At 43.6% G+C, this 13,700-nt stretch overlaps 1 protein-coding gene across 2 annotated transcripts in view; it reads right to left on the bottom strand.

Moving 5' to 3' along the window:
• Positions 1–897: 897 nt before the first annotated feature.
• CASR (calcium sensing receptor) overlaps positions 898–13,700 on the bottom strand; it is a 28,825-nt gene continuing 16,022 nt past the window's right edge. The window contains exons 4-6 of one of the 2 annotated variants that reach the window (XM_068986648.1): positions 8,372–8,602; positions 4,333–4,483; positions 898–2,420 (exon numbers count right to left, since the gene is read on the bottom strand). In XM_068986648.1, coding sequence (XP_068842749.1) covers positions 898–2,420; positions 4,333–4,483; positions 8,372–8,602 — 1,905 coding nt within the window. The remainder of the gene's footprint in view (positions 2,421–4,332; positions 4,484–8,371; positions 8,603–13,700) is intronic. The other variant, XM_068986649.1, reaches the window with a different exon arrangement.

The raw sequence follows: 13,700 nt of genomic DNA, 5'->3' as shown, positions 1-13,700 counted from the left end.
AACCAGACTGGGACATTTTTTCCAGTTTATATGGTCCATGGACTATTAAAACAAAAGCATTTTCTTAAGGATAAAGCTACATATGACAATATTAATTACAGATACAGCTCACTGGATTCATGCAGTCTCTTCCCAGCAGTCTGAGGTGATTCCTGAGATCTTGGAATCTAAACATGGCATCACCGTCGCACTCTGGACAAAATGAGACGTACTGTTAGAGGATGGATGCTAACCTTCTCCACGTCACACGACAGCAGCAGCAAGTAGGAAACCACATATTTAACAGTTTTCATAAATAGGAGGGGACAAATTCATCTTACAGCTCTGGACATTTCGAGTTCTTCCCACTGTCAAGGTGTTGGGCAGTGCTGGCGACATTCTATCTTTCACATTCAACCCTAGTGGTGGCCAATATGAGGTCCTGTCACTCTGCACAGGTTTGTCTCTGGACCAGGCTGTCTGCAAAGTTCAGGGCAGACGTTTCAACATTAAAAACAAAAATCAAACCAAAACAACAGCAACAAAAACAACAAATAAGACCCTAGGGGGAATAGGTGGGTATCTTAAAGCCATGGTTTTATCTCTGGACTGTTGGATGGGATAGAACAGAAGAGCAGAATGGAAGCAGGGATAGGAAAGACGAACCTGACTACAGGGATCTCAGCACTGTGATACACCTAACCACAGAAGCACACGGCTCTCCTCTTTTTAATTTTAAGGGGGACATTATTTCATTCACTGTCGTTTATAGCAGTGCAACTAAGTTCCAAGCATTTGGTGGGTCTTATCCCTCCTTCCTGGAGGAAGGGAGGCAGGGGGCAGTTCCTCATCCCTGTGGAGAAGGTCATCCCGGGAAAACTGCCTGGATTCTCCCTGAGCTGGCTTTGTCCTTCTCTTTTAAGAACGCAGCATGTTTTCTGTAACAGTGCTGCCTCCACCGCTGATGACAAAGCTCCGGGAATTAGACACTACAAGTGCCGGGGACATCTCTTCGGGGTCCTCCATCTCTAGCTGGTGGTCCTCACCCACAGGGCCCTGCAGGCCTGCCTCCTGGGCGGGCAGTTCCGAGTCCGCCTCCCCGCACTGCAGCGGGAGCAGCGCCTGGTGTTTGGTCAGGGCGTCATTGTTTTTCTGGGCCTCCAGGCAGGTCTGGTGCGTGGAATTCCTGTGAGCCACGGCGCTCTTCTGAGGCTCGTCAAAGCTCAGCGAGAAGGTGACGGTGCCGCTGCCGAAGATGACCTTCTGCTTGCATCGGGGCGGCTGCTGCGACTGTGGCTGCGGCTGTGCGGTCGAGGGTGGCCGCGGCTGCGGCTGCTGCGCGCCCTGCGGGCTCAGGGCCAGCGGCTGTGGCTGCTTCTGCCTCTCCGGCTGCTGCTGCGGGAAGGGGTCCTCGCTGTTGCTCTTGCTGCTGATGGAGGAGGAGGGGGTGGATCCCGTGGAGCCCCCCAGGCTGCTGGACCGCTGGCGGGAGACGTTGCTGCGGCGCAGCGTGGCTCGGGCGGCCACCTTGAAGGCGTGCGCCGCGGTGCTGCAGCGCACCTCCTCGATGGTGTTCCGGGACGGCTTGAAGAGGATGATATAGACCTTGTTGAAGAAGATGCAGGCCAGCAAGCCAAAGCTGGCCGCCAGGATGGCGATCACCTCCACCGCAGAGACGAACTTGCCGTAGGTGCTGGCGTAGGCGGGGATGAAGGAGATCCAGACGATGAAGAAGATGAGCATGCTGAAGGTGATGAACTTGGCTTCGTTGAAGTTCTCTGGCAGCTTCCGGGACTTGAAGGCGAAGAAGAAGCAGATGGCGGCCAGCAGGCAGGTGTAGCCGATAAGGAAGCCCAGCGCCATGAGCGAGCCCTCGTGGCAGGTGATGAAGATGACCTCGTCCTCCAGCTCGTGGTTGCGGTAGCTGGAGGGGGGCGCCGTATTGAGCCAAATGGCGCAGATGACAATCTGCACGAAGGTGCAGAGGAAGACCAGCAGGAACTGCAGGTTGAGCCCCCACCACTTGCGGTGGAAGCTGGTGGGAATCTTGGCCTCGAACACCAGGAGGACCCGATTGGTTTTCACCAGGATGCACGAGATGCAGAGCACGAAGCTGATGCCAAAGGCCGGCTGGCGCAGGCGGCAGGTCCAGTCCTGGGGCTCCCCGATGAAGAAGAGGGAGCTGGAGAAGCAGCAGAGCAGGGAGAAGAGGAGGAGGTAGGAGAGCTCCCGGTTGGTGGCCTTGACCATGGGCGTGTTGCGGAACCTGATGAAGACGCCCAGCACGAAGGCTGTGAGGAAAAGGCCCAGCACAGCGAAGAGCGTGAGTGCGATCCCGAAGGGCTCGGTCCAGGACAGAAACTCGATCTCCTTGGCGATGCAGGAAGTGTGGTTCTCATTGGACCAGAAGTCATCAGGGCACTTATCACAGGCACTTGCGTCTGTAAAATGTCGCAACGAAGGGGTCAGTACTGCGTGGCAGAGACCGACATTTGTGAGTGTGAATGTGGTGATGAGGGAACTTTAAATTTGCTTTATTGATGAAATGTGATTTTTACATTATCAGATAATGTACTGAACCCTGACTTATGCTTAATAATATACTTAATTTCATGTTTCTTTGATGGTTCTATTTTTTTTCTTTTGTGCTGTACTCAGTCATGTGTGCTGTGATCAGTCATATGTGCTGTGTGTTCAGTCATATGTGTGTTCAGTCATACGTCAGGTCCCTTCAGTTGTGTCCAGCTCTTTTCGACCCTATGGACTGTAGCCCACCAGGCTCATCTATCCATGGGATTCTCCAGGCAAGAAAACTGGAGTGGGTTGCCATGCCCTCCTCCAGTTTGTATATATGGGGGCTACTTTTTGAAAAATTTTTAAATTTTATGTTGCAGTGTAGCTGATTAACAACGTTGTGATAGTTTCAGAAGGGATTCAGTTTATACACATACATGTATCTATTCTTTTTCAAATTCTTTTCCCATTTAGGTTGTGGCATAATATTGAACTGACTTCCCTGTGTTATACAGTAGATTGTTGCTCATCCATTTTACATATAGCAGTGTGTACATGTCAATCCCAAACTCTAGGAGGGCTACTTGCTTCCTTTAACACTACTTGCTGATGTACAAACAATCATTCAGCAAGCACAGAATGATCAGTCTTGCCAGACAGGTGGCTGCCCTGCACACTGGGGGTCTGGCGCTGTCCACCAATTTTCACAGTGATTCACACTCAGTCTGACTTATTTTGGACATAAGGATGGGCTTTGTAGACACGCCAGAGCAGCCTCTTAGATCACGGCAAAGTACTCCACGATTCTGACCTGTGCCTTCCTCATTCCAAATCAATGGCTTTCTAGTGAGAGGGGCTGCAGACTCATTTGACCAACAAGTGTTTATTAAGCCTCTGCTGTGTCTCAGTCAGCGTGCAGTTTTGGGGAGTGAAAGGAGCATGGGCTTTGCAGTCAGAGATCTGGATGGGAATCTTGGCCCTGCCATTTATTAGCTGTGTGACTTTGGTCAGGCTCCTTAACCATTCTGAGCCTCAGTTTCCTCATCGGTGAAATGGAAGCAATAACTCCATCATGGTAGTGAGGATGAAATGAGTTAATAATAATGAGAAAAAAATTATATTTAGTATTTATAGAGTGCTTCCAATATGCCAATCAAATATTTCTCTATAACTTATCATGTGTTTTACCAGTTTTATCTAATTTAATCCCCCAAACTCTGTAAGATAGGTTTATTATTATTCTTACTTTATAGATGAAGAAACTGAGGCATAGGAGAAACATAAATAAGATAGTAAGTCCAGTGCCAGGCACTCTGTAGACAATCTATCTTGACCTATTAACTCTGGAGCCTGGGACACACATCTCTGGTTCCTAAGAGGTCATTCTGTTGTTTAGCTCTATTAGCCCAGCTTTGAATTTGATGTTACACTATTGCCTACAGCATCTTCTTGCTGCTGCCATCCAGTCTCTCATTTTAGATGGTGATTCCCTGATACTCTCTCTGGCACTGCTGCTGCCTTAATCAGGGAACAGACACAACTTTGTCTATTCAGGATCACTGAGCTCTAAGAAAAGAAAAACAATATTGGATTGCAGTATCAAAGTAAGAGAAAGATGTGCAACAGATGTGTTTGTAAACTTTTATGGTATTACAGAGATATCTAATATTCCGACTCTATCCCCCTCAGTGTGCAGCCCAGTGTGATGCTCAGACACACCTTGTTAAATGAGAAACCGTGCTAAGCACTGTCTCAGCCCAGCCCTTCCAGGGACTTTGCTGAGCCCAGGGCCCCACAGTGAAGGGAGCTCTGCATGTCCACCAGGGGTTGCTCCTTTACCTGTCTCGTCACTGTACTCCCCATCAGGACATTCCACACACTCAAAGCAGCAGGTGGGCTCCCCCTCAATGATTCCTTTCCTGGTCCCTGCCAGGCAGTCTCGGCTGCAGTTGGAGAAAGGCACCTGAGGGCGGAGATCACAACAGAGGGGCTGCAGCTGGGGGATCAGTCTTCCAGCTCCTCTGACATGTGTCAGAGGGAGGAGCTGGACACTAGCACCAGCTAGTGGCAGACTCGGGCCCAATCCAGGCGGAGGAAGGACCAGCCATCTGTGTTCCTATTATCTCTGAGGGGACAAATGACTATGGGAAAGTGCATGCACACACACACACACACACACACACACACACATAAACACATCTCAATGGAATTTAAGAAGATTAATTGTTATGAGTCTACGCAGTAACAAAATCCTCCTTAAATAGCCTTCCCTTCCATCCTCTACAAGTCCCAGAATAATATAGTCCTCTTTCCACTTACTTCCTCCCCACCACATAGTCATACCTGAGATGACCATCATCCTTGTTCACCACAAGCAAGTAATACTAAACTTTCAAGGAACAGAGCAATCTTATCTTATACAAACTCTAGCAGAGATCAGGAAAATATATATATTCTTAAAGGAGTACCTTCCAACTAATTCTTATAAGCCCAGTATAATAACCTTGATTCTAAAACAAGACAAGGACAGTATGAAGGCCCATCTCACTTATTAAGTTGTCTTCAGAAGTAGAGCTGAGTTGAGGATTTGTGTCCAAGTAATTTATAAGGAAAGTTCTCCCCAAGGGAATCAGGAAGAGCATGGAGGAAACAGGACATAGGAGGGAGGAGAAGAAGCAAGGCTATGATCCTGAGCAAAGTCCCTCCGACTTCTGCCTGATTCCCTGGGGGAGCTCTGGATTGCAGGTTAGGCCCCAACGCTGTCCTGACCTGAAAAAAAGGGCTAGAGCTTTCATACTTGCACAGCACTCAGAGCAGAAGGGAAATGTAAATTCCTAGGCTCTTCTGAGGTTCTCCTTTGCCTCTCTGAGCCTGTAGGCAAAATGGGTTCCATTAGCCTGCAGGCAGTCTCTGAAAAAGAATATGAAGTTCTGATTATTGGAAGTAAAAATGTATAGAAGTTATTGGAAATAGAAATGTATAGAAATCCTGGAGATACATGCAAAGGGTAAGGACTCTGAAAGGATCTGGAAAGAGTACAACTACTTTCTACCGCCTGGAAACAGATGAAAGTACTAAAATAACAGACAAACTCAAAGGGCATGAAAAACAAAATGCACCATGATCATGCTGAGTTCCTGCCAGGAATGTAAGCAAATTTAACATTAGAAATTCTGTGCCACTCACTGTAATAATAAATTAACACAAAAAACATGATCATCAATGGATGAAAAAATATTTGATGAAATTTAACACACACTAGTGATAAAAAAAACTTAATGATGTTTGACAGAAAACAAAATTCTGTAAAGCAATGATCCTTCAATTACAAAATAAGTAAATTTTTTAAAAAATTAGAAAAAAAACTTAATGAGAGTAGGAAGAAATATCTTTACCTTGAAAAAACATCCCCAAATTGTTAGCATAAACATCAATCCATATGACACAATATTATTTAATTTAAAATAAATAAGGGTGCTTATTTAAAACAAGGGTGCTCAGTATCACCACTATTATTATATATTATACCAGGGTTCCTAGTTAGTGGAACAAGAAAAATATGGGCAAACATATTGGGAAGGGGTAAAAAAACTGTTACTTTTAATAATAATGCAGATAACACGCTTGTCCACATTAGAAATAATTGGAGAGTAGCCCCAGCCATTAGTTTTTCTTAAAAAACAACAACAAAAAAAAAAACAAAAAAAACCCTTCACCTTTTGATGTATGCTATTGGTTGATTTCTAGCTTCTTAAACGATTGTTTTTGACAATTTTGCCCAATCTACCATTGCTTTACCATTCAGAAATCCTGCTTCCATCTCAATCTTTGATCATGCCAGGTAACTGAGTACTTATTAGGTATTTACTACCTAACAGTCTATGTGTATCAGAGATAATAAATACATCATAAGAATGCAAAAAGCATACATTTCTTGAATTAGGGAGCAAGTCTTCATTTTTGTAGCCCCAGTTACAAAGCCTTGAATAACCCTTGATACATGGTAGGGTTCATACTATTTTCAAAACATCTCTTTAAGAAGATTATCCCCCTTCCTCCACTACTTGCTTGAACTGGAGACATCTTACAAAGTTAAACACATGGAAAGCAGTAAAATAATTATCATTATTTCCAGCAAAAAAGAAATAACTGGCTTGACAAGGAATTTTAAAACACTTCAACAGATGATCAGTAATAGTTTCTAACAAAAGAGGAATAGAAGTGGCAACACCAGATCTGATGATCCCTGAGACTCTCAGGACCCTGGTTTGAAGGAAGGAAAGGATAAGCTACATCTATGGACACTAATGTTTGCTATTATTATGTGCTTGTAAATTCACTGCAAACTCTACTGGATCACGATATGTATTTCATCCATTGCTGGTCCAACTTTGTTGACATTTATTTAGGATGTGACCACATCTGTGTTTCTAGATTGGCCTATAATTGGCTTTTTCTTGTACTGTTATTGCCTGTTTTTGAAATTAAGATTATATTAGCCTTTTAAAATGAGTTTAGTAGCTTTCCTTCTTGGCTTCTGTTAGGCTGTGAGTGGCAAAAACCTCAAAATAACAAAATAACAATGGTTCAATCTACACCAGTTAGAGACAACTGTGTGTATCAATGGAGGTACAATATAACCTGGATGAGTCCACAACAGCAGGGAACAGATAATAAATAACATAGCTGATCAATTTAGACTGTAGTCAATTGATACTTGTGATAATTTAGACAAGAGTATAATTAGTGGACAGAGGAACATACCCTCTGGAATCCCCAAAGCTCTATTTGAAAAAAGGGTCATGACATGTTTATAAGTGAGAATTCATTCTCTGAGGTAGAAACTAAAAAGACTTGCATACTGTGGATGAGATTTGCTATCTATAGGAGAACTTCTTAAAGGTAACTTATCCTTTAAACTGAGAAACCCATCAACCTAAGAAGCATTTGGTAAAAAGATGAAGTTGAATTTTTGGTCATGTCATAAAAAGTGGTCCAAGATACTCAAAGGTGATAATAGAAAGTGTTAGTCCCTCAGTTGTGTCTGAATCTTTGTGACCCCATATGCTGTAGCTCACCAGCCTCCTCTGTCCATGGGCTTTTCCAGGCAAGAATACTGGAGTAGGCTGCCATGTCCTACTCCAATAATAGAAAGGCAAATGCAAAGAGGAATGTAGCAGTTCTCACCCAGGCTTTTTGGAAGAGTTTGAGAGGATGCCTCGTCTAGGGTTTGTTCCTACAGAGGATCTGGGTCCTTGGAACATACTATATTCTAGGACACAACTATCATAGAATGGTGATTTTTTCAGACTATCACGTATCTTTTCCTTAAGTGCATATTCACTGGGAGTAATGAGCCTCTGGTTATTAATCAGGCTTCTAGATGAAGTGATACCTCATGGAAGGAGGCCGTGATCGCAGTCACAAGCATCCTCCTATTTGCTACAGGTCTCCCATAGGAGGAGAATAAATTGTCCTTTTGATTTATACGCCAGTCCTAAGCTATTTTGGATAACAGGGAGCTACCACTGTGTGAATTGTCCATGCCCTGTCTTGAGTGATGCTTGTATTTGCTTAAATATTTTGCTCTGGTTGGGGAAAGTTTTAGCCAAAGAAACTATTATTAGCCATGGAGTCAGATTTGTAAAGAATAACATTGTTTCAATACAGTAAGCATGGGGCTCTGGTTCTGAGAATTCTCTTTTGGACACTAAACACTCGTGGATTTCACAGGGAATCCTGACAATGCAGTTAGTGAATTGATGGAAGTGGACTCGTGATTCTGGAAGTCCAGTGGCAAAGCCCAAGGCCCTCCCAAAGCCCAGCACAGTTTCTTCCCATGGTGGAGGCATCTAGTATCCCGATGGACAGCACATACCTCCCTTGAGAATCCACTCCACAGAATTTTTTCATCATTGATGAAGAGTCTCTCTCCTTTCTTGGCATAGACATTGTAATATCCAACTTCCTTAAACACTATGGAGCCGTCCTCTGGGGAGAGGTGCCAGTTGATGATGGAATAGTTCCCTGCCAGGTCTCCACATTCATCGAAAGTAACTTGCTCCCCCATATTGCTGGTAAAATTTAGGTGCCGCAGGTGTTTTAGGACCTAAAGAACAGAGATGAATATTCTTAACACAAGCCATAGGGCTGCCGCATATAGTTATGTAGGTTGCACGCTGCACAAGGACAGTAAGCTATCTTGTTCAAACAAAGTGGAAGGGCCATGACTTGAGGAAGAGGGACCTTTTTAAAATTTATACTAAGGTACTTATGTGTGTTAATGGCAGCCTTGGTAAGCCATGAGCTTTATTTGGTATGGGAATTGTGTCAGATGGTTCAAAAAGTCGTTTGGGTTTTTTCATAAGATATAACGGAAAAACCCCAATGAATTTTTTGGTCAACTCAACAACTGGGGTAGGAAACATTTTCTAGAAGTCAGAAAAGGAAAAGGAATACCATTGAACTGGCCAAGTCAAGGCTTTTACAGGCGCACCATCATCTGGTGATGCCCAGGAGGGAATGGGTTGTAAGCCAGAGCCATCCCTGGTGTCTTTTGAGATGGCCTTTGGAAAGAGTAAGTACTCTTACACTCTGCACCATCTTTCTCTCAGCTACTGCTTCTGTGGAAGTGCCCTGCTGCCAAAGTTCACAGAGAGAAGGTGGAAGGAAGAAAGAAGGCTATGAGCAGAGCCTTGGCCATCACTGTTGTAATCATGGCCAGTCCTTTACTTTTTACAGGGTGTTATGAGTCACAAAGCCCTTGTACAAAAAAGTAATGATAATAATCACCAAACCTTACTAGTCCTTTTATTACCTTTGAGGCACAATACTGCATGCTTTATATTTGTTATCTAATCTTCACAACAAATAGTACTATTAACTCTCATTTTGGGACTTCCCCAGTGGCTCAGCGGTAAAGAATACTGCCTGCAATGCAGGAGACATTGGTTCGATCCCTGGGTGGGGAATATCCCCTGGAGGAGGAAATGGCAACCCATGCCAGTATTCTTGCCTGGGAAATCCCAGGGACAGAGGAGCCTGGGGGGTGGGGGGAGGGCTACAGTCCATAGGGTTGCAATGAGTCAGACATGACTGAGCGTGCATGCACTCCCACTTTATTGATGGAGAAACTGAGGAAACAGGAAGTAGCTAGTCCTGAGTACACAGCTAGGAAGCGCTGCCAAGCCTGCACTTGCATTGGCCCTGCTCCACCGCAGCATGGTTAGGCTCCTGCCTCTGCGTCTTGTGCACCCCTGACTTGGGTCAAGAGGAAGCAGTGGGCACTCAGCAGCTTGTCTTTCACATGGGAACTGCCCAGGGCCAGGAGGTCACTGAGGCACCGAGAGAGAGTGAAGCACACACAGTCCAGACGGTGAGAGTAGGGGTGCTCACTTACACTGTACCTCGTGACTACAGGGCTTTCTCACTCTCTGGCTCTAGTGAGTGCGTTTCCTCACCAGCAGGATGAGAGGGCTGGGCCCTAGAGACTGCAGGAATCTCCAAGTTCTAGTTTGAACATCTCTCTGTTCTATGCTGTGGTGGCCCTAGGAATACATTTAGAAGTACCTCTCCCCTTTAGCATAACTTTTAAGGTACCTGAAAAACCAGCATCTAATCTGACACCGAGAAAAGTTTGGGCCCTATTATCCGCGTGTGTGACAACGGAAGGGCAGCTTTCATCTCCTACTCCACTCTAGAGATGACACAGCTTTTTAAAAAAAAAAAAAAAAATTTATATCTGTATTTGACTGTATTTTAAAGCCAACATTTATTGTAAGGAAAATTAAATAAAGAAAAGGAGCCACCTGAACTTGCTCATAAACAGTCCTGGGGTGAGTGTGGGGACAGAGAATGTGGCTGGCCACATGTGCACGGAGACACAGCACCTGGGCGCCTCAGTCACCTGCTGTGCGTGTGGTGACCCCTTTAGTGCTCTCATTGCTGTCCTGGCGGAAGTTGGCTGCTCTGATTTTTGTCCCAGGCTTGAGGGGGATGGGGATCCCTCACTCCCTACTGCCTGGTTCATTTGCTCTGCAACCAGAGATGCTGAGTTATCCTCAAATAATAAATAATTAAATAAAGATGGAGAATGGATCCTACTAAGGATGTTCTCCCAAACCTTCCTCAATGATCACGAATCTTACATTTTCCCTTCGTTTTTACTGAGCCCTTAAAGCAGTCCTTAGAGAGGTGGTGCCTCAGACATGCTCCTTTCCTATATTAGATATCTCCAGCTCTCCTCCCTTGGTCCCCCTTGCTCTCAGGATGACTTGTACACAGTGAGGGTACATCCTTTTGTTTCTACCCAGATGTCCCAACACATCTCCTTCTCTCCAAGGAACACGCATTCCTTCTGCTCTATAAGACCGACCCCTCATGCAACACTCAGAACCTCATTCTTCCCACCTACTCTGGAACTTTTCTGACATGACCAGCCCACCCTTCTCCATTCTATAACCATGCCTCTCCTACTTCCTAGTGGGGATCATCCATGGTTTAGATAAAACATGCTTCAAACTTCTCTAGGTACCTTCCAAAGCCTTCCATACTTCCATACTTTCGTTCCATGTATCTACCACTACCTGTCAGTGCAAATGTTTTATCCTCGTCATATCCTTTCCGCATGTCATGCTAACTCTGTCTTTGCCCTGATCTGCATAAAAGGTAAGAAGAGTGAAGAGAGAGGGGACTACTTCTTATTTACACTTCCTTTCTGCCAGGCATTGTACTAATGCTTTGCACACATCATCTCATCTGACCCTCATAACACATCTATGGATAGGGACTATTACTATCTTCATTTTATAGATGAGGAAACTGAGGCATGGAGAGGTCAAGAAACTCATTGAAGTCATAAGCTAAAAAGTTCTCCAGCTGTGATTTAAACTTGTGCTTTTCTGCCACACCCTCTTGACACCAATATGAATTGTTGAGAGCATCAATGGCAAGTATTTGTCAGATATGTTTCCTCATTACATGTATTTTTAAAAAACATCATTCTCGTTTGAAGAATACTTTAAAAAGCATATGCAACAGTAAAGATAGGTTATTTAGCATACATTTCCTTTCGCCTATGCAAGTTTCAATTCCTTGGTTCTTATTCTCCAGACAATAAGCTCCTCCTCTACTTTTCTCAGTCTACAGCTCCTCTGCAAGAAACTCTCTGGGCAACAGTGGGTGAATTGGAAGGGGAACTGGAATAAGATCATTTCACAATTAAATGGTCATCTTCCATATTAATCAGACTGGACAGAAAAGTGACTCAAAGATCATCACTGTCTATAATTATTCTGTATTGCTGTTGGCATAGGCTAGTGATTTCTAGCATATCCTACCTTAAAAGAAAAGGGAACCAATCACTATCATTTAAAACATTTTGATTAAAAAACTCATTGTAGGGGCTTCCCTGGTGGTCCAATGGCTAAGACTCTGTGCTCCCAATGCAGAGGGCCTGGGTTTGGTCCCTGGTCAGGGAACTAGATCCCATACGCTGCAACTAGAGAGTCTGCATGCCACGACTAAAAGATCCCACATGCTGCAACTAAGACCTGGTGCAGCCACATAAATAAACAATAAATAAAATAAATATTAAAAACTATGTTATATGTCAATTAAAAACCCATTGTAAATTCAAGGTTATATTTTTATACTGTTAAAATCAATCAACAAACAAATATTTATAGAATATCTACTGTGTGATTTGAATTGGGCTGTGGTAGTACAGGATGTAGTAATAAAGTCCTCAAGGAGTTTACATATGGATTAGAGTGATAAGATATAAGACATATTGGATGATAGAGCCAACGGTGCAAGATAAAATACAGTTAATGCCTAACTTATGGGAATCAACTCTGAGCACAGAGGAATTCAGGGGAGATGGACATTAAAAGGGGCTTAATGCAGGCTTGAGGCATGGTAGAAATGTGGAGTGGTAAAGAACAAAGGAAAGGAAGGTGTTAAAGACAAGGGCACAACATGGGCAAACAAAGTATTATGGGGGCAGTGAAGAGACCAACTTCTCAAAATTTGTATAAGTGTTAGACAACAAGAGGAAACAAAGTTGACAGGCAAACAGCAGTCAAGGCAAAGAAACTAGATTTCATATCAAGAGGCACAGGATCAGGTAATAACAAGTGTTGATAGGAATGAAGAGAAATTAGAATCTTCCATACACTACTGGTGGGGATGTAAAATGAAGCAGCTACTTTTGAAAATAGTCTGGCACTTTCTCAAAAAGTTAAGCATAGAGTTTCCATACAACCCAGCAATTCCACTCTTATGTATATACCCAAGAAAAATGAAAACATAAGTCCACACAATAACCATACATGAATGTTCATAACAGCAACATTCATAATAACTAAAAAGTGGAAACAGCCTAATGCTGATCAATTAGAAGAATGGATAAATAAAATACAAGTGGATACTATTCAGCCATAAAAATAAAGTACTGATAGATGCTACAACATGGATGAATCTTGAAAACATGCTAAGTGAAAGAAGCCAGTTGCAAAAGACCACATATTTTGTGACTTCATTTATATGAATGTCCAGAAATGTCCAAATATACAGATATAGAAAGTACATTTGTGGTAATTTAAGAATGGGGGGAATGAGGTAAGAGGGAGTGATAGCTAAAAGGTATGCTGCTACTGCTGCTGCTGCTAAGTCGCTTCAGTCGTGTCCGACTCTGTGCGACGGCAGCCTACCAGGCTCCACCGTCCCTGGGATTCTCCAGGCAAGAACACTGGAGTGGGTTGCCATTTCCTTCTCCAATGCATGAGAGTGAAAGTGAAAGTGAAAGTGAAGTTGCTCCGTCGTGTCCGACTCCTAGCAATCCCATGGACTGCAGCCCACCAGGCTCCTCCGTCCATGGGATTTTCCAGGCAAGAGTACTGGAGTGGGGTACCATTGCCTTCTCCAAAAGGTATGAGGTTTATTTTTTTTCACTTTTTATTTTATATCAGACTATAGTTGATTAACAACATTGTGATAGTTTAAGGTGTACAGCAAAGTGATTCAGATATACAAAGGGAATGGAATATGAGATTTCTTTTTGATACAGTGAAATGTTCTAAAATTGATTGCAGTTATGTCTGCACAACTCAGTGAATATACTAAAAACTGCTGACTCGTACATTTTAATAGGTGAATTGTATGGTGTATGAATTATATCTCAATAAAAGCTGTTTCAAAAAAGAAAG

Source organism: Capricornis sumatraensis, chromosome 1, assembly GCF_032405125.1.
Source record: "Capricornis sumatraensis isolate serow.1 chromosome 1, serow.2, whole genome shotgun sequence".
NCBI classification, from domain to species: Eukaryota; Metazoa; Chordata; class Mammalia; order Artiodactyla; family Bovidae; genus Capricornis; species Capricornis sumatraensis.
The sequence above is the reverse complement of the archived record's forward strand: the minus strand, read 5'-3'. Positions and strand labels throughout refer to the sequence as shown.